Genomic DNA, 21,460 nt, shown 5'->3' on the forward strand with positions numbered 1-21,460 from the left:
TCCAGGATCATGACCTGAGCCGAAGGCAGTCGCTTAACCAACTGAGCCACCCAGGCGCCCCCCAAATTTTTTTTTTTTTAAATCTTACCTCTCTTTATAAGGGTTGGTAGTGGTGGGATGTTTTACAAGTGATATTACAGCTACAAAAATTATCCTGGGGGATAAAAGAACAATGAAGAGAATGTAGGAAGTCAACCAAAATGCTTAAAATCTAACCCTGGCATTTTAATAAACTTGGAGTTGTTTAGAAGGCAAACACAGGTCTCACTCGTGATAGTTTCAAAGGATAACAGTATTTCTGTATATAAGCCTAAGCTCTGTGTAGCCAGTTCTGTTTGTTCATGGATAAAAGTCCTTCATTTCAGTTCGTTCTGTTTTAACCATTTTCTTTGCTTTGTATATAGGGTTACTAGTTTGGGTCTACTCAGAATGATCTGTTACACTTATGCGTGAATTTTGCTTCGATTCCAGTGATTGGTTGCTTTTTTTCATCTCCTGAGATTTAATAGATTAATTAATTTTTAAAAAATATTTTATTTGACACAGAGAGAGAGAAGTAGTGAGAGCAGAAACACAAGCAGGGGAAGTGGGAGAGGGAGAAGCAAGCTTCCTGTCAAGCAGGGAGCCTAATGCGGGGATCGATCCCAGGACCCTGGGATCGTGACCTGAGCCGAAGGCAGACGCTTAATGTCTAAGTCACCCAGGCGCCTCTTAATAGATTAATTTAAATCATGTGTATGAAGTTTCTGGGAGAGGTGATTATAAACTTGTGCCTTGCTGTCCACTTGTTTCAAAAGAGATTAAATCTTCCATTCTTAATAAAACTGATGAAAATCAACTCCAGATTAACAACTGGAATTAGTAGTAAACTCCAGAAGCACAGTTAGACTGTTAGATCCAAGAGATTCTTCAGTCTTTACTTACTCTTAAGTGATAGTGGTATACCTTCCTGGTAGAGGTTCCACATTCACTGGATTCAGCTATCCCTAATGGCATCAGACTCATTTAAACTTAAGTTCTAATTTTTTTTTTCTGTATTTTTGTATATGTATCTTGCTCTTTGGTTGTTCTATGTAATGATACTATTAATGCCATGTGATATCTCTTTCCAAACTCTCATATATCGTAGTGTTAACCAAGCATTTACCCTCATCTAATAAAAAGAGAATCCATCCCTGATATTCTCAAAACTCACTGCTCTTCCCAACTCCAGTGTTTTACAGTACTCATTTGAAACCTTATTGTGGAATGGAATGCTGAGGCCACTTGAAGTTCTGAAACTGTGCTTGCTAAAGTCGACAGGGATCTTTTAGTACTTTTTAGACTGACTTTGACCTCTCTCGTGTGTTTGTCACTGCTGTCCATCTCCATTTCTTTGAAGCTTCCTTCTCCATTGCCTTGCTCACATCTCTCTCTCTTTTTTTTTTTTAAGATCTTATTTATTTATTTCACAGAGAGAGATAGGGAGGGCAGGAACACAAGCAGGGGGAGTGGGAGAGGGAGAAGCAGGCTTCCCACTGAACAGGGAGCCCGATGTGGGGCTCAAACCCAGGACCCTGGGATCATGACCTGAGCCGAAGGCAGACGCTTAACGACTGACCCACCCAGGCGCCCCTCTCACATCTCTCTTGATTGTCTTCTCTTTATTTTATTTTATTTTTTAAGATTTATTTGTTTTAGAGAGAGAGAGAGAGCGTGTGCATGAGTAGGGGGAGAGGGAGAGAGACAGGGAGAGAGAATCTCCAGCAGACTCCCTGCTGAGGGCGGAGCCTGGTACAGGCTAGATCTCAGGACCCTGAGATCATGACCTGAGCCAAAACCCAGGAGTCGGACGCTTCACTGACTGAGCCAGCCAGGTGCCCCTGTCTTAGTTCTTTTTTTTTTTTAACATTGAAGAAATCTTATTTTTATAAGAGAGTTAAGAAGTTAAGATACTTCCAGGTATTCTCTTCAGTGATGCTTCTTATCTTTATTCTTGGACTCCAGGTAATATTCCGCCCCTACAGCTACCACAAATGCTGCAAATCCCCATTTGAATCCTTTTAATAATGCACCAACAAAGGAAACATTGTTTGCAAAGCCACCCATGTATCTCTAAGCTTCATATAGGCCCCATGGATCCCTTAGCCCTCGTGCAGTCAGCCTCTCTTGGACAGTTGCTAATGGTGTCCCGTCTATCTTCCATTGTTTATGATCTGGAGGTTCCAGTTTACTAGGGCCATGTTCATGCCCGTGTCTGTGGGCCATGTCTGACAGCAGTCTGACCTCTCACGACACTCAGTAGTCAGTCCTCCAGCCGGAGCCAAGCAGAAACAGAAGTTGTTCCCCTGTCTTAGTTCTTAAGTATTGGTATCTGTCAAGGTTCCATCGGTTACATTCTGGTCTCCTTTTTTGGCCCTCATAATATACCTTCTTCTGAATTGTCTTTCACTACTTAATGTGGTTTGAATCACTACTCCCTGATTGCTAATTTTCCCAAATTCTTTTCTTACATCAAGTCTCTCTCTCAAGCCATGACCTGTGTGTGTATCTAATTACCTCTTATATCATGTATCTTTACTTAAATATCTTATAGCTACTTCAAGTTGGAAGGTTTAAAACTGAACTCGTATTCTACCTCGTTTTCTTCTTTGTACTACAATTCACTAGAAACTTGTGAATTAACTGTGTTCTCCCATCTCTCACATCTAGTCAGTTACCAAAACAAAAGTCTAGTGGTTAAAAGTGTGATTCATTTTTGGCTTCAGGGATTTGGGTGTAGGGCTTTTTAAAGAGCAGTATAGGCTTTTTTTTTTTTTTTTAAGATTTTTTTATATATTTTAGAGAGAATGTGTGTGCAGGGGCAGGGGATGCAGAGGGAGAGGGAGGGAGAGCCTTAAGCAGACTCCGCACTGAGCACAGAGTCTGATGCAGGGCTCGATCTCATGACCCTGAGATCACAACATGAGCTGACACCAAGAGTTGGACGCTTAACTCACAGTGCCATCCAGGTGCCCCATTATAAGTCCATTTTTAAAGCACTTATAAAAAAATACAATATTTGGAAATACATAAAAATGGAACCACTCTAATGAAAGGAGGGAGGTGCAGAGCTCCACCTGCTTAGCCAGTTTCTTCCCCAGCCACTCAGTAAATGTTTTTTAGAATTATCCTAGAGGGACGCCTGGGTGGCTCGGTCGGTTGAGCGTCTGCCTTCGGCTCAGGTCATGATCCCAGGGTCCTGGGATCGAGTCCTGCATTGGGCTCTCTGCTCTGTGGGGAGCCTGCTTCTCCCTCTGCCTCTGTCTCTCATGAATAAATAAATAAAATCTTTAAAAAAAAATTATCCTAGATTATTTTACTACTTGCTAGTTTTGTGGCCTTGATAAGTCAGTCTGCCAATATATAATATAGGGGTAATACACTTTTTTACCTAATTTGGCAGGATTGTTTTAGGATCAAAAGAGATAGTGAATGTTGTTTGTTTGTTTGTTTTTAAAGATTTTATTTATTCATTTGAGACAGAGATAGAGAGCATGAACAGGGAGAGAGGCAGAGGGAGAGGGAGAAGCAGACTCCCCGCTGAGCAGGGAGCCCGATGCGGGGCTCGATCCCAGGACGCTGGGATCATGACCTGAGCTGAAGGGAGACGCTTAACCATCTGAGCCACCCAGGCGCCCCGTGAATGTTGTTTTTTAAATTGTATTTAACATTTTATAAAAAGTATAAATGTGACATAAAACTATAATGAGGTGCTGCTTTATGCACATTTGTAATCACCTGCATCTTTCTAATTCATTGCATTTGCCATACAACATCTTTTTAAAATGCAGATGTCGAGGGGCGCCTGGGTGGCTTAGTCTTTTGAGCATCTCACCCTTTATTTCGGCTCAGGTCATGATCTGTGGGTCATGAGATCAAGCCCTGCATTGGGCTCCACACTCAGTTGGAGTCTACTTGAGTTTCTCTCCCTCTACTCCTCCCCCTGCTCATGCTCACTCCCTCTCTGTCTCTCAAAAAAGTAAATAAATCTTTAAAAAAAAACCAATAAAATGCAGATGTTGAATTAAGCTACATAGAATATAGAAATATTGCAGAAGTTTTAAAAATTTAACATCTAGTCCACTTTTTATAAAAGTTACATAAGCAGAATCAAAGGATAAAAACTTGGGTTTTTTTTAAGTCAGTAAATGCTAATCGAAATGTTTGAAAAGTAAAGATGGTAAAGGGATGACATTCATAACTATTGATAGTAGCTATCAAAATGTCCTAAAAATGTGTATAACTTTTGTCTTTGTTCAGTCTACTCTAATAAATACTGTAAACTGGGTGGCTTATTAACAAAAGAGATTTCTTTTTTTTTTTTTTAAGATTTTATTTATTTATTTGACAGAGAAAGATAGCAAGAGGGAACACAAGCAGTGGGAGTGGGAGAGGGAGAAGCAGGCTTCCCGCTGAGCAGGGAGCCTGATGTGGGGCTCGATCCCAGAACCCTGGGATCATGACCTGAGCTGAAGCCAGATGCTTAACGACTGAGCCACCCAGGTGCCCCCAGAGATTTATTTCTTAGGGTTCTAGAGGCTGGAAAGTCCAAGATCAAAGCATTAGCACATTTGGTGTCTGGTGGTGCTTGCTTCCTAGTTAACATTCTCTTTTTATAAGGGCATTAATCCCATCCATGAGGGCTCTGCCCTCATGATCTAAGCACCTCCAAAAGCCCCATCTCCAAATACCATCATATTAGGTTTCAACATAAGAATTAGTGGCAGCGGGGCGCCTGGGTGGCTCAGCTGTTTAGCGTCTGCCTTCAGCTCAGGTCATGATCCCAGGGTCCTGGGATCGAGCCCCGCATCGGGCTCCTTGCTCAGCAGGGAGGCCTGCTTCTCCCTCTCCCACTCCCCCTGCTTGTGTTCCCTCTCTCGCTGTCTCTCTCTGTCAAAAAAAAAAAAAAAAAGAATTAGTGGCAGGGAGGAGGATGACACACAAACATTCAATGTGTAGCATCTTTTGACTCCAATGTAAAGATGTGAGAAAGGCTTTATATGAATGTTTATTTGCAACATTGTTTAAAATGGTGAAAAATTAGAAACAACCTGAAAGTCCAACAGTAGGTAATTGCATAAATAAAATTTGGTACATCTACATCATAGAATATTGTGTTTGAATATTAATAACTATAATGTTACAGATGAATATTTACTGACCAGGGAAGATTTTCATGACATGGGGAACAGATAAAGTTACTTGACAAAAAGCCCTACAGAGGTTCTTGGGTGGCTCAGTCGGTTGGGCAGCTGCCTTTGGCTCAGGTCATAATCTCAGCAGTCCTGGGATGGAGCCCGGGCTCCTTTCTGGGGGATGGGGGGAAAGTCTGCTTCTTCCTCTCCTTCTGCCCCTCGCCCTGCTGGTGCTCTGTCTCTCTCTCTCTCAAATAAATAAATTATTAAAAAAAAAAAAAGCCATACATAATACATCCATGGTGATGTGAATTTATTGGCAAAGAACATGGTATGAGATGACTATACAGAAGGGTTAGCAGTGGTAATCTGAAAATGTTGGGACTTTTTTAATAAGGAAAAGGAATAGTTTGCATTTTTCTCCTTTTACTATTGTTTCCTGGAAAAGTACCACCATTTATCTATCTTTACAAAAAATAAGTTCATTAAGGTAATAATTGTTATAATTTGTGCATGTATTACATATATATATATATTATTTCTTATATGAGCTTCAGAGTTGTAAGCTGTGTGCTGTGTCTTCAGGCAAAGTTTCAGGCATTAGGGTTTGACCCTGAGGTAAGAATGGAGCTAGGTAGGAACATTAAATATTTGCAAGTACTATATATGATTTGTTTACCCTTGACATTTTTAAAGAAGAAAATAAAGCTAAGAAATAGATATGTTTTTAACTTGTTTCCCTTATTATTTGGGATATTCTAACCAAGGGAAATTTACTTTTGTTGAAGATTTGTAACACAGGCTCTGACAACACAGTATTTGATGGAATATTTTGAGAGATCCATTGCCTTCCTATTTTGTATTGTTTCGGAAGGCCCAAGTAGAACTACTTGGAAATTAAGACGAGATAGATTTCAGCTCCATGTAAAGAAGACACTTCTTATGAATCAAGTTATCCATTAGTAGAACAGGCCAGAAGGTACAGGCTGTGTGATATAAGCAGCACACAGACACAGACTCACAATAATAGTAAGAATTTATCTTTCCTCAGCCCCCATTTTCATGAATGTGATGTGCTTGACCCTGTCATCCACTGGTTACTATGCTTTAATCTTTGGTATGCTAATAATTACCTGGAATATTAAGTGTTTGATGCAATTCCCTATTATCTTTCTCCACTGTTTGTTTTACTTTTTTAACATGCCATTGAATTAAAACTTGATTCCACCAATTCTACGATACTACTAGAGTGTTTTTATTTCCTAAAGCATTAGGTGGGCAGTGGCTTTGATAGGGTAGTCATAGGAGCATTGTTTGTGGTAGTAAAAGCATATGTCTATAATGGAATACAATCTGTTTTTTTAAAGGCAAATTTATGTCTGCTGGTAAAGAATGATGGCTTAGATTGAGTTTATGTGACTGTGTAAGAAACAAATATTGATTATCTCTAGAAGACTATGCAGGAATTTGTGTGTTTAGGTAGATTGTCTCTGAATATACAAAACACTGATTAAGTGGTGACCTTAGGAATGGAATATTAGGGGTCAGTGGTAGAAAGGATATTTTATTGTGTACTTATATATTTAAGTTTTGTTTAACCTTGCATATATGTTAACTTTTTAATTATTTAAATTACAATGTTTTAAAGGAATCCCAAACAGCTATTTCTGTCACAGTGGTGCTTAAGGCTCAAAAAAGTTGAGAGACATTGGAATAGGTTGCTTTAGGAGGGGAGGTAGCTGATTTTCTCTTTGAAAGATTATAAGGACAGCATGAAGAAGCACCTGCTAATTGAGCTTTTCTAACCTTCGAGTTTTCTAATTCTAAATGAATGTCTCATTCTATGATATACTAAGTTTAGAGCTTGTGCCCTTTTTTTCACCCATTCTAATGGTTAAAATTATCTCTGATATTAAATACTTATTAGTTATAATTTATCAGAACAATTTTCTATGCAAAACTAAATTTCAGTTGCTAGTCCTTGAGCATCTGCTAGCATAACAAGTAGTAAAGGAAGGCTAAATGTAAACATGAACAAAACTGATGATGACTGTCACAAATCAGTAGCTGTTCTATAAGCTGTATCTTGACCCTCAGAGTCCCCTCATCTTGTAAGGTAAGCAGTACATTAGAAACTTACAACTAAAAGCTCAAGAATAATGTTTTAATATTTTGGATGTACTATGACAGGACTAAGTGTTTTAGAGGCTTTGGGGGAGGGTTCCTTTTTTTGTGAAATACTTGTATGATTTGGAAGGGAATACTTTTAAAAGAGTGTTTTAAGATTTATGAGATTTTAAATAAAATATTTAACATAGAAATCAGATTTTGTGGGGCGCCCAGGTGGCTCAGTCGGTTGAGCATCTGACTCTTGATTTTGGCTCAGGTCATGATCTCAGGGTCATGGGATCGAGCCCCACGTAGGGCTCCATGCCCACTTGGTGCAGTCTGCTTGTCCCTCTCCCTCCCCCTCTGCCTCTCCACCTGCTTGCACATGCTTACTGTCTCTTAAATAAATGAATAAATAAAATCTTATTTAAAAATCGGGTTTTGTTAGAAGTCATTTGAATTTGTTTTCTTTCAGAAATCGAGCTATAGCAGATTATCTTCGTTCAAATGGCTACGAAGAGGCATATTCAGTTTTTAAAAAGGAAGCTGAATTAGATATGGTATGTTTGCCTTTTTACAGTTATTCGTGGTATAGTTAATAAGTGGATTTTACTCAAGTATCAGTATTGAACAGTCATGTCAGTTATTCACAAATGCTATCATTTGTTATGTGGTTCTTTGGCCCTAGGTTTTCACCCCCCCCCTTTTTGTATAATCAAATATTTAGTAACATTTGGGCTTAGGTGAATGGTCTGTATGCCTTGAACAATGTAGTTGAGCCATTTTTCAAAAGGTTCTCATTTTTTTTCCTCTAGAATGAAGAATTAGATAAGAAATATGCTGGTCTTTTGGAAAAAAAATGGACATCCGTTATTAGATTACAAAAGAAGGTATCTACGTCTTCTTTCTTTAAAGTCACTTGTACTCAGAGTGCTCTTATATAAACTTTCTGAAAATATATCAGTTATTCTGCATTGATTAATAATTATATTTGCTCTTGAAAGGCAAATAAAAATCATTTTTATGCATTAAAAAAAACTGACCTAGACAGGTCTTTGCCTAATACATGCTAACTCATGCAACCCAGATGTTGGCTCCAATGAATCTACATAACCCTGACTTGAAAGAATTGATACTGAAAGAACTCATTTGTGCATTTAGATTGGAAGAAAGCATGGAGCCAGTATGATGCTGGGGAAAGAGCACTAAAGTGTGCACTTAAGAGAAGTCATTTTCATCTCTGAGCTTTTGTTTTTATCTGTAAAGTGAAGGCACCAAATAATACTCTGGTCCTCAAATTTATACTTTTAGTAGGCAAAGTTAGAATAAATAAATAACATTCTTTAATATGAGTTAATCCATAAAAAGCTCTTAGAAAAGTTGCATAACACATACATAATGTCAGCTTTTAATGTCAGCTTTTATTGCACTGCTCTTCCTCTAATTAGTAGATAGAAATTGAAATTTTTTTAGTTAAGTAGTTGATACCAGTCATAGTTTTTCTCAAGTTTCAGTTTTGTCACACTAATAAAATTTTGGGTAGTATATTATATAGATCTTTTCAATTAAATTTGATGAATGCTTTGTAAATTACTGAAATTTCTTCAAGTATCCTGCATAAACAGATGCAAACTAAAGGCAGTTTTTAAAAATATCAAATATATTACTTTTATTGGAATCTGTATATAACCGTGTTCCTTCTCAAGGTTATGGAATTAGAATCAAAACTAAATGAAGCAAAAGAAGAATTTACGTCAGGTGGACCCCTTGGTCAGAAACGAGACCCAAAAGAATGGATTCCCCGTCCACCAGAAAAATATGCGTTGAGCGGTCATAGGAGTCCAGTCACTCGAGTAATTTTCCATCCTGTGTTCAGTGTTATGGTCTCTGCTTCAGAGGATGCTACAATTAAGGTAATTTTTTCAAAAAAATTAAAGATGTTAAAAGCAGATTAAAGTTAATTGGGTATAAGAAAAAAAAGATCCTGAAAATGCAGACCTGTGCAAGACAGGAAAGACGGGAGTTTGTAGCTCCTGAGAGGCAAGCTGCCAAGTAAGTTTACTGATGAATTTGAGAAAGTAGGGTGTCACTGATTTAGTGTTGGGCCATAGGTCACCTAGTACTTGAATAATTTTTGTTTTTGGAGAATGAAGACATAAGTGTACCTTGCTTTTAAGCAGAGATGATAGATGAAAATATAAGATTACAACATGAGTACTTCAGGGGTTGAATATATTCTGCAAAAGAATTCAGTAGGGGACTTACTCAAATTGGGCTCTCCTTGATGTATTTTAAATACTGGCTTTGATTCCAAACAGTAGTTCTCTCCAGGGGTGTGGGGATATAGAAGGTTTTCACTTTATAAGTTATGTATTTCTCTCATTTTTGTATTTTTTACAGTAAGTATACACATTTTAATGTTTTATCTTTTAATCCAGAAAAAAGGTTGTTTTTATAATTCCCTTTGATCCAGACACCATACAGTAACAGTTATATAAACTACCTGCAGAAAGATAAGTAAAATATAGTTAAAAGGTTTAGGTAGGTTTTTCTCTTCTAAGGCTCTTTCCAGATTAAGTTCTAGAGGGAGAGGGAGAAGCAGGCTTCCTGTGGAGCAGGGAGCCTGATGCGGGGGTTGATCACAGGACCCTGGGATCATGACCTGAGCCAAAGGCAGACGCTTAACAGACTGAGCCACCCAGGCGCCCCTAAGTTCTAGATTTTAATAAGTTTCATTTATAGAGGTATAATTAAGAAAACATGAGTAGGTTGTTAAGACTATATCGCCTAGCAGTAGTCCAGTGTAAAATACCGTAATGACTTAAATGTGACTCTCCTTAATTTGTTCTTCAAATTAAACATTGTTTTATATTTTCCTAATGTGGTTTCTTTCTTTAGTTTCTAAATCAGTGGCTTCCTTCCATCCCATGGGCTGGTGATCCATGGGGTGGGCTGCAGAGTAATTGGAAGAGAGTCTTAAATCATATGTGTACCATGTAGTCTGAAATGATTACATACCTAATACATTAACCATTGCTGTTTTTCAAATATATGTAGACATGTATTTAAATTATTGATTTCATGATAGTTTTGTGTACTGTAAAAACTGTACTGCTGTCAAGAGCCATAAGGGTGAATAGATTAAAAACCCAGTCTTAATAATTGATTTTACGGTGCAGTGGTATAAAAGCATAAACAAAACTGTAAATGTGCCATCTTAAAATATACGTATTGAGTGAACTTTAAAATATTACAAATCAGGGCGCCTTGGCTGGCTCAGTTGGTAGAGCATGCAACTCTTGATCTCAGGATGGTGAGTTCAAGCCCCCATGTTGGGTGTGGAGCCTACTTAAAAAAATAAAATAAAATAAAATGTTACAATTCGAAGTTTTAAAATTTCTGTGTATAATAATCATATCACATATCTCAGCAACTACTTAATAGTTCTCCCTTCCATTTACTCTTTATTTAATGTGTGTACACGTGGTTGCTTCATTAATGAAAATCATTTGTATTTAGTTTCGATTCTTTTTTTATTAAATTATTTTAGAAATAGGTTTCTTTGTTTCTGATGAATCATTTTTAATGATTTTATGCTAGTTGTTTTGTTTATATGTGGAGGCTTTGTAGGGGAGTTAATGCTCTTGGTTAAAGTCCTGACCCCATCATTCAAAATTAATGTGATCATGGGCAGATTAACTTTTTGTGCTTCTCTTTCCTCATCTATAAAATGAAGATAATTAATACTTATCTCAGGGCTTTTGGTAGGATTAAATAAGTTAATATGTGGAAACTGCTTAAAACAGTACTGGACAGACACTAAAGGAGTACTTGGTGCTAGCAGTGTTTCAGTACCATGGACAAATTTTCTCCTTTGGACTTTTTATGTCATTTCCAATCATCTACTGTCATAAATAATGTTCTGTTCATTCTTACCCATAAAGCTTTTTTTTCCCTCTCATTAAATTACTTCTGTGTATATTTTTTGGAATGAAAAAAACTTTTTCTACTCTCCTTCCATACTTTTATTATTCAGTTGTAGTAAAACCTAGGTGATTGCTAAATGAAGATTGTGATAGAACTACTTTCCCAAAAACTCAAAGAAGAACATAGACAGAATTTTTTGTAATTTTGTGACTGTCTTGGACAAAGTGCTTGGTATGTTTAAGGCTCAGTTTTCTCATTTGTTGGGAATACAGTTCTTTGGCTTAAAATTAAGTAATGTGTACATAACATATTAGCAGTATAGTGCCTGACAGATTTAGGTAGATGGTAAGGGCCCAGTAAAATGTAGTTAATGGTAACAGAAATTCTTATTATATTATTTCCCTTGTGCATCTGGTAAATACAACAGATTTATTCCTTTTAGAGTAATTCATTTATATCATCAACCTTTAATAATTTAGGGAAAATGTAGGATAGATATTTGAAATAGCTCATAACAGTATTTTGAAATGTTATTTATTTTTCTTTTTTTAAGATTTTATTTTTAAGTAGTCTCCACACCCAGTGTGGGGCCCAAACCCGCAACCCTGAGACAAAGAGTCGCATATTCCACTGACCTAGCCAATCAGGCACCCCTTGAAATGTTATTTCTGATTGTTACGTAGAGTATTCTTAAACATTTTTAAAAATGAACAGCAGGGGCGCCTGCCTTCGGCTCAGGTCATGATCCCGGGGTCCTGGGATCGAGCCCTGCATCGGGCTCCCTGCTCCGCGGGAAGCCTGCTTCTCCTCTCCCACTCCCCCTGCTTGTGTTCCCTCTCTTGTTGTGTCTATCTCTGTCAAATAAATAAATAAAATCTTAAAAAAAAAAAAAATGAACAGCAAACAAAACTGAAAAATACATTCAACAAATGAGGCAGATGGACTGCCAAACTTTTTTTTTTTTTTTAAGATTTTATTTATTTGACAGAGCACAAGCAGGGGGAGTGGGAGAGGGAGAAGCAGGCTCCCCACTGAGCAGGGAGCGCAATGCAGGGGCTCGATCCTGGGACCCTGAGATCATGACTTGAGCCAAAGGCAGACGCTTAACTGACTGAGCCACCCAGGTGCCCCAGGACTGCCAACTTTTTATAGAGTTCAAAACAAATGTGAAAAAACAGTAATCATTCTCAATAGAAAATTGAACTGTGGGATGTAAACAGACAATTCATAGAAGAAAAAATGGCTTACCAACAGTAAAAAAAAGTTTTGGCTTTGCTACTAATAGTAGAAAAAATGCATATTAATATTACAGTATATCTCAAATCTGTCAGTATATTTTACTTCTTAGATGAGAATTCCCAGTGGTGATAAGAGTTTAATGAATCAGGCATTCTCATTACATTTGATACAATCTTATGAGAGAACAATTTAGCAGAAGGGCTTAAAAAGTATACTTTTTGACCCAAAATTCTATACTTTTTGACCCAAAATTCTTTTTCACCATCTGACCTAATATTGCAAAATGAGGACAGATATTTTTCAATATTCAAAGATTTTCATTTATATAATGTTTTCTATAATAATGAAAAATTGTAGGGCACCTGGCTCAGTCGGTTGAGTTGTCTGACTCTTGCTATCAGCTCAGGTCATGATGCTCAGGGTTGTAAGATTGAGCCCCTTGTTGGGCTCTGTGCTGGGCATGGAGCCTGCTTAAGATTCTCTCTCTCTGGGCGCCTGGGTGGCTCAGTTGGTTAAGCGACTGCCTTCGGCTCAGGTCATGATCCTGGAGTCCCGGGATCGAGTCCCGCATCGGGCTCCCTGCTCGGCGGGGAGTCTGCTTCTCCCTCTGACCCTCCCCCCTCTCATGTGCTCTCTCTCAGTCTCTCCCTCTCAAATAAATAAATAAAATCTTTAAAAAAAAAAAAAAAGATTCTCTCTCTCTGCCCTTCCCTTCCCCCACAAAAAATTTAGCTAACAATAGGAATTCCTTTAAAAAAAAAGATGTTTGCCCCAAAAAGGCAGAGGGAGGGGTGCGCAGCACATGGCTGGCTCAGTGGGTGGAGCATGCCATTTTTGAGCCCTGCATTGGGTGTAGAGATTACTTAAAATAAAATCTTTAAAAAAAAAATGTTTGCCAAGTCTTTAATGGCATGGAATATTACTTGAGAGAAGCAGAGAAGAAATGGGATAATGAAGTATACACAGTCATTATACTTAAAAATAGCATAGAAAGAATGGAAAAACCATTCCTTTGGTAGGATAGTGGTTATTTTTATTGCCTTTAGATAAGTACATTATAGCTTATCATGAGCATTTATTTTTATAATCATACAAAAGGTAAATAGCAAGTAAAGGAAAAATAAAATTAATTCTTATTAATTCTTGATATTTGCAAACTAACATTATGCCTTGTTCACCATCTATGAAGAGAGACAGTTCATTTTCTGAGTATATTTATTTTAGAGAAAATGCTATAATGTTCTTTGACAAATGCATGGGAAGTTAACTGAAACTGAACTGCAAGATCACACCTTATTTTTAGTATGTAAAATATTCATCTGAACTTTTGGTGTCGTTAGATACTAAACGGGACAAAAATCTTACAAAAAAAGAAAACAACTGACCAGTATTATACCATTCATGAACGCATATGCAAAATCCTTAACAAATTATAAGCAGATTAAATCCAGCAATTTATAAAAAGGTTAATTAATACGACCCAAGTAGGGTTTATCCCAGAGTGCAGAATTGGGAAAATCAGTCAGTATGATACACCACATCAATAAAAAAAACATAATGGGTTCTGAAAATGCATCTGACAAAATTCCAGCATTCATTCATGATAATAGCTCACAGCAAGCTAGGAAGGGAGCTTCATTAAGCTGATAAAAGGTTAAAAGGTATCTGAGCATAATAATTAATGGTGGAAAACAATGCTTTCCCCCTGAGATCAGGAACCAAGGCCAGATGTTTAGTCTCAACCACTTACATTCATGTTTGTAAAAGAGTGCCTTGTCAGTGCAGTAAGGCAGACAAAGAAAGAAAAGGCATACAGATTGGAAAGGAAGAAATGAAACTGTCTTTACTGGCAGACAACATGATCATCTATGTAGAAAGCCCAAAAAATCCACCAAAAAGCTACTAGAACTACTCTGGATACAGGGTTACTATACAAAGGGTCATTGTATTTCTATAAACTTAGCAATGAATAATTTGAAAATTGAAATTTTAAAATGCCACATAATAGCATCAAAAAACCCCAGGATACTTAAGGATAAATCTAACAAAATACGTGCAAAATTAGAAATCACTTCTATGTAGAAGTACTTGAATATATGGTAAGAAAAAATCTGTTTATATTGAGAAGGGTATATACATTTTCTGGAAAAGAAATGTGTTTTAGAAGATAGTTTATTTTTCTTAGGTGAGTTTTTTGTGTAGTTGGGATCACATGTAATTTTGTGTTCTCTTTTATTTAACATTATTTTATTATGTAACAAGTTCCTTATAATTGCAGGTCTTAACATCTACTTAGCCATTCCACTAATGTTGTTTCCCCTAATTGTTTCCAAGTTTTTGAAATGCATTTTCTATTCTTTAAATTGGTTGGTATATAACCTACTGCAGGTAAATTTGAACCTACAATAGGAAGAATGGAATCAATCATTTGATTTTAGAGCATATATAATTGGTGTCGGGTAAAGATTGAACTTCAGACTAGCATTTGACCACCAGAGTGAAAGTTTAGAATGTTCTTGAGGTCTGTTTCTAATATTTATTCTTTTTTTAATAAAGATTTTATTTACCTGTTTATTTATTTGCAAGAGAGAGAGAGAATGAGAGAGAGCGCGATTGAGGGGAGGAGCAGAGGGAGAGAGACAAGCTGACTCCGCACTGAACGCGGAGCCCAGTGTGGGGCTCGATTCCACGACCCCGATATCATGACCTGAGCTGAAATCAAGAATTGGATGCTTAACCAACTGAGCCACCCAGGCACCCCTAATATTTATTCTTGATAGCTTATTATGTCTATTATCTTAGAAGAATTATCTTTAAAAAATGTCAGTGACTTCCCATTTTTGCATCAAAATGATATATGCTTTTGTTAATCTACTGTTCATGGACAGTAACATCTTGTGAAGTCTTTCCTTGCCTCTTAGGTGTCTGAGCTCTGCTTGTCTATTAGATTAAGCATTCTTTATTGTCCCCTAATATTCTACATATAGATGCCTATCATAACTGCCCCCAAAACTTTTGTCTTTAAATTTACTTGTTTACATGTCTGTTGTCTCCTGTCAGACTGGGAAGAGACTTTGTCTTTTGGCTTTATATACCTACTCACTAGCATAATTAGGTATATGGTAGATAATGTGGTACTAGAAGTCTGTTTTAATAATTATAACTTCAATTTTCTCTGTAGAGAAAAGACCAATTTATACTTGAAGATGTGCTGTTTCTAAGACAACTCTCTTTGTCATTTGCTCATACTAGTCTGCTGAGTGCTAATGTGAAATGAGAAGGGATGGGGTGATGTTAACTTAAGTTTCTGATCATTTGACAGGTGTGGGATTATGAGACTGGAGATTTTGAGCGAACTCTTAAGGGACATACAGACTCTGTACAGGATATTTCATTTGACCACAGTGGCAAGCTTCTGGCTTCCTGTTCTGCAGATATGACCATTAAACTATGGGATTTTCAGGGCTTTGAATGCATCAGAACCATGCACGGTAAGGGGTAGAAGATAGTATTTTGATATTGATTTGTAACATCACATTCCAGAGAAAAGAATATTGTTTTCTAATAGTGTGCAGTCCCCTACATTTAATCCTTAATTGTATCAGTGGAAGAGCATATGATGTAAATAGCCCATGTGATAAGCCACAGTAGTTGAGAATTGTTTCAGTTACGAGGTTTTAAGTATCTCCTAGTACTGGTTTATATAAAATACTTAATTCGTTTTCAGGAATATTTTTGGGTAAGAAAAACTGCTGGGATATCGGTCTTCAAGAAAGAAAGAAAATGGGGATTTGTTTTGTTTTATTTTTCAATTTTCTCACTTGAGAAACTGACGTCCAAAACAAATAGGTATAGTAAAAGCTGGAACCTAGCATTTCTTGCTCATTTTATAATGTTCCACATATACTGTAGTCTCAGTGTTAGGTTGTTTTCCTGGGTCTTGTCGTAGAGACTATTCTCTGAGTCGGTTTGGCCTTGTGGAAAGAACATGGGCTTTGGAATCAGATATCTGGGTTCAAATTCCTACTTGTTTACTTGTGGCATTGGGAAATTTCAACCTCTTTTCATCTGCAAGATAGAGGTAATAATACCTGTCATAGGATTGTTGTGAGGATAAAATGAAATCGTATACATGAATCATCTTGTTTTAGTACGTGGCACATAGAAGATGCTCACTAAGGATTTTTGTTGTTTCTTTGAACATGGTAAAATTTGAATGTTCGGATTTTACATAAGGAACACATGCTATGTTGGTAATAAAAGAGGTTTTTTATCTTATTTATTTATTTGACAGAGAGAGACACAGCGAGAGAGGGAACACAAGCAGGGGGAGTGGGAGAGAGAGAAGCAGGCTTCCTGCTGACCAGGGAGCCCGATGCGGGGCTCGATCCCAGGACCCTGGGATCATGACCTGAGCCGAAGGCAGATGCTTAACGACTGAGCCACCCAGGCGCCCCTAAAAGGGGTTTTTTAAATAGATAATCCAGTGATGTAAGCTATGTGATTACATAGAAAGTATAATTTGAAGGGTGTTTTTCCCCCAAGTGGGAAACTTACCAGTTAAAGGAATTCTTCCGTAAAAGAATTGAATCCTTTCGTAAAATCTGGTGTTTATGTTTCTTTGAGTAGCCTGTATCTTGTTGTTGTGACTTTAATGAAGAAGGGGAGTGGGAGATAAGGCTTCCAGTTATGGAATGAGTAAGTCAAGGGACTAAAAGGCACAGCATGAGGAATAGAGTTAACAGTATTGTACTGGCCTGTGGTGGCAGATGGCAGCTACACTTGCGGTGAACATAGCATAGTGTATAAACTTGTTGAATCACTATGTTGTACAACTGAAACTAATGTAACGTGTCAACTATACTTAAATTTAAAAAACTTTTTAAGGAGTTCTTTCCAACCATTGTATATTCCTTAAATAATGATATTTATGAGGATTCTCTAGGGCATTTTCCACACAGAATAGCTAATTAGGAATGTGAATAATGCATATAGAATAATGCATTTTTACCCCCAAGGACATTTAATTTTCAACCATTATTTTAAATATGGAACCAAATCTCCATTTTTCTTCTTCTTTCTGTTTAGCTTTGTAAATCTTATTTCCAATCTATACTATATCTTAGGATATCAAACATGGAAATTTTTGTGTTTCTAGTGTTCATATATAAACATTCAGCATATTAATATATTCAAATGCTGATGATACTGATGCCTTGTGATGTTAAAACAGTTGTACAGGTTGAAATTTAATCATAAATTGAGCTAGCTACTTAATTCATTATGGATTGTTTTATTAAGTTGCTAATTCCTTAACTTGTGTGTGTAAATCCAAGTTTCTTACCAAATTTATATAAAGCCCAGTGTATTTAAAGTTGCTGTGATATTTGAAATCCCATGTTGAAATCTCATGGTAAACTGAGGTTTAATTGCTCTTGGTGATATAGCACTTAATACGTTGCTGTGTTATGTGTTTTAGGCCATGACCACAATGTTTCTTCAGTAGCCATCATGCCCAATGGAGATCATATAGTGTCTGCCTCCAGGGATAAAACTATAAAAATGTGGGAAGTGCAAACTGGGTGAGTAGGTTTGATTGAAAAGGTGTCAGCTAATGAGATATTAAACAACAAAATGTGTTCTGAACCAATTATTTTGACTTTAAACCAGAATGATCATGGTGCTGGTTGTGTTATATACTTTAAAACAAGATTTTAGTCTCTAAATGTTTCCCAAAAAGGAACAGGAAAATTATAAAAGAAACTTCCCTGTCCTTGAGAGCCATTTCCTATGCAATGGCTTATTTTGTTTTTTTAAGATTTTATTTATTTATTTGAGAGAGTGCAGAGTGAGAGAGCGCGCATGCGCGAGAGCGCGTGGCGGGGGGGCAGGGGGAGAAGGAGATGCAGACTCCCCACTGAGCAGGGAGCCCTACAATGCAGGGCTCCATCCCAGGACGCTGGGATCATGACCTGAACCAAAGGCAGACGCTCAACCGGCTGAGCCACCCAGGCGCCCCCAGTTGCTTATTTCTCTGTGGTCTTTTTTAGGTGATTTCTCTGTGGGTTGAAATAAAACGTAAATAACATTTGTGCAGGTATTCCCTTATTAGACTGAGTTTGGTTGTGCTTAGAATGACACATGATTGTTACCGTAAAACCTTAACCTACTACTAGTTTTACCCAGATTAGTAGAGTGTGCCTTTTTCCCAACAAGGCTATAAATATTTTTGTTAGGTTTATTGTGTGTGTTTAGTTTTGGAAGATTTTATTCTCTCTATATTTTACCTTCTAGAATGTGTTGATTGGTTAGCTCCTTAATGATACTGCCATCAGCACATTTTGATTGATGTTTGATTTTCCAGCCTGTCCCCATCTTTTATTAACCGTGAATGTACATTTATTCTGTTGACTTGCATGTGATTACTCTAACTTGGTGCCAACCTCTTCAATCCAGTGCATAGCTAGTTTTATATTGCTTCTGGGAAGTAGCCCAATTTGCCATTCACAGTGTAAATTATTACTTATTTTGACAGCTACTGTGTGAAGACATTCACAGGACACAGAGAATGGGTACGTATGGTGCGGCCAAATCAGGACGGCACTCTGATAGCCAGCTGTTCCAATGATCAGACTGTGCGCGTATGGGTCGTAGCAACAAAGGAATGCAAGGCTGAGCTTCGAGAACATGAGCATGTGGTAGAATGTATTTCCTGGGCTCCAGAAAGCTCATATTCTTCCATCTCTGAAGCAACAGGATCTGAGGTATGTGATTTATATGTCATTTCATGATTTTATTGATGATATCAGAACCTTAGGTAACTTTTCTGATTCTCAGTTTCAGGGCAGTTTTAACACATTGACAAATCTGTATCCCAAAATTCTGAATCTTGAAACTTTTTACTCTTTTGAACTTGTGGAAGTATTTATATTTTTTAACCAGTGATTATTGTTGTCAGCTGACCCTTGACTTGTGGTGGGGATGGTAGGTTCTCCTGAAGAGTAAAAGTGGTCATTAAATTTATCAGAAATGTCATTGTTAGTATACCTATGCAAAGTAAAACTTAATGGGAGAAGTTAAAGTTATCTTTTAGAAGAATTGCCTTTAATGAATGTAATTATTTTATTTATAAATTTATGGTGGAATACAATTCAGTCCTTAAATATTTATTTTAAAGAATATTTCATATGGAGTCCTCTTGATACTCTTGATCACTAGAAGCACTGAGTCTGGAGTTTTATTTATTTGGTTGTTTGTTTTAAGTTTTTATTTTAATCACCTGGTGCTCATCGCAGGTGCACTCCTTAATGCCCATCACCTATTTCACCCATCCTCCCACCCTCCTCCCCTCTGGTCACCATCAGTTTGTTCTCTGTGGTTAAGAGTCTGTTTTCTTGGTTTGTCTCTTTCTCATTTTTTCCCCCTTTGCTCGTTTGTTTTGTTTCTTAAATTCCACATGGGAGTGAAATCATATGGTATTTGTCTTTCTCTGACTTACTTCATTATAGTGTTCTGACTTATATTCTGATTATTTCATTATACTCTCTAGCTCCATCCATGTCATTGCAAATGGCAAGATTTCATTCTTTTTTTTCCCCCATTTTTTAGGGATGAATAATACTCTATTTTGTGTGTGTGTGTGTGTGTGTGTATCACATCTTTAGCCATTCATCAGTTGATGGACACTTCGGTTGCTTCCATGTCTTGGCTATTGTAAATAATGCTGCTATAAATATAAGGGTGCATGCATCCTTTTGAATTAGTGGGTTTTTTAAATTCTTTGGGTAAATACCCAGTAGTACAATTACTGGATCATAGGGTTTTATTTGTTTGTTTGTTTGTTTGGAGATTTTATTTATTTATTTGACAGAGAGAGATACAGCGAGAGAGGGAACACAAGCAGGGGGGGAGTGGGAGGGGGAGAAGCAGGCTATTTGGGGTCTTTTGTGGTTCCATACCAATTTTAGGATTGTTTGTTCTAGTTCTGTGAAAAATGCTGTTGGGTATTTTGATAGGGATTCCATTAAATGTGTAGATTGCCTTGGGTAGTATAGACATTTTACCAGTATTTGTTCTTCCAGTCTATGAGCATGGAACGTCTTTCCATTTTTTGTGTTGTCTTCAGTTTCTTCCATCAGTGTTTTATAGTTTTCAGAGTACAGATCTTCCACTTCTTTGATTAGGTTTATTCTTAGGTATCTTATTATTTTTGGTGCCTTTATAAATGGGATTGTTTTCTTAATTTCTCTTTCTTGCTTCATTATTGAATGGAACAGATTTCTGTACATTGATTTTGTACAGAAATACAGATTTTGTACATTTGCGACTTTACTGATTTGCTTATCAGTTCTAGCAATTTTTTGATGGAGTCTTCATGGTTATATTATATATTATATTTCTTCATGGTTCTTAATTTGCACTTTTCATGATTTCAGTCTTTATGATTAATAACTTAAAAACAAGTTACAGAATATTATTTCTTTGAATAAATTGCATGAGCCAAAATTGACCACATGTCTTTTATATAGATAGTCCTATTGGGGATTTTTGCTTTTGTTAGTTAACATACAGTGCAATAGTGGTTTCTAGAGTATAATTCAGTGATTCATCACTTACATACAACACCCAGTGCTCGTCACAAGTGCCCTCCTTAATACCCATCACCCATCTAGCCCATCCCCCACCCACCTCCCTTCATCAGTCCTGTTTGTTCTCTGTCACATCAATCCTGTTTGTTCTCTATCATTGAGTCACTTATGGCTTGTTTCCCTCTATTGTGGATATTTTTAAATTACATTTTAATAAATGAAGGAGGAGAATCTTCCCCCAAAGCCCCCATCTCCGCCCCATCTTCCCCCTCCCCCCCCAAAAAACAACTGTTTTTCCAAAATGAGGTTTCTGTAGTAACTTCTTTAGATTTTGGCTAACTGGTTGCCTTTTCAAATTCTTTTTACTGCCCTCTGGTGGTGGTTACTTACCATGTCATAAATTTGATTCTGTCTGGATTTTATATAGACCTAATTACATAG

General features: G+C 37.1%; 1 protein-coding gene and 1 pseudogene across 4 annotated transcripts in view; one reads left to right on the forward strand and one right to left on the reverse strand.

Annotated features, from left to right (window-relative positions):
• The window catches only part of PAFAH1B1 (platelet activating factor acetylhydrolase 1b regulatory subunit 1), an 86,300-nt gene that overhangs the window by 55,692 nt on the left and 9,148 nt on the right, over positions 1-21,460 (forward strand). For all 4 annotated transcript variants that reach the window (XM_081805537.1, XM_081805535.1, XM_081805534.1 and 1 more), the window contains 6 exons: positions 7,741-7,825; positions 8,081-8,155; positions 8,972-9,178; positions 15,754-15,922; positions 17,911-18,013; positions 18,967-19,195. In XM_081805537.1, coding sequence (XP_081661663.1) covers positions 7,741-7,825; positions 8,081-8,155; positions 8,972-9,178; positions 15,754-15,922; positions 17,911-18,013; positions 18,967-19,195 — 868 coding nt within the window. The remainder of the gene's footprint in view (positions 1-7,740; positions 7,826-8,080; positions 8,156-8,971; positions 9,179-15,753; positions 15,923-17,910; positions 18,014-18,966; positions 19,196-21,460) is intronic.
• On the reverse strand, positions 1,909-2,301 carry LOC102729156 (NADH dehydrogenase [ubiquinone] 1 beta subcomplex subunit 3 pseudogene; annotated as a pseudogene).

This window comes from Leptonychotes weddellii, chromosome 15 (genome assembly GCF_054177405.1).
Source record: "Leptonychotes weddellii isolate Sample4059 chromosome 15, ASM5417740v2, whole genome shotgun sequence".
NCBI lineage: Eukaryota > Metazoa > Chordata > Mammalia > Carnivora > Phocidae > Leptonychotes > Leptonychotes weddellii.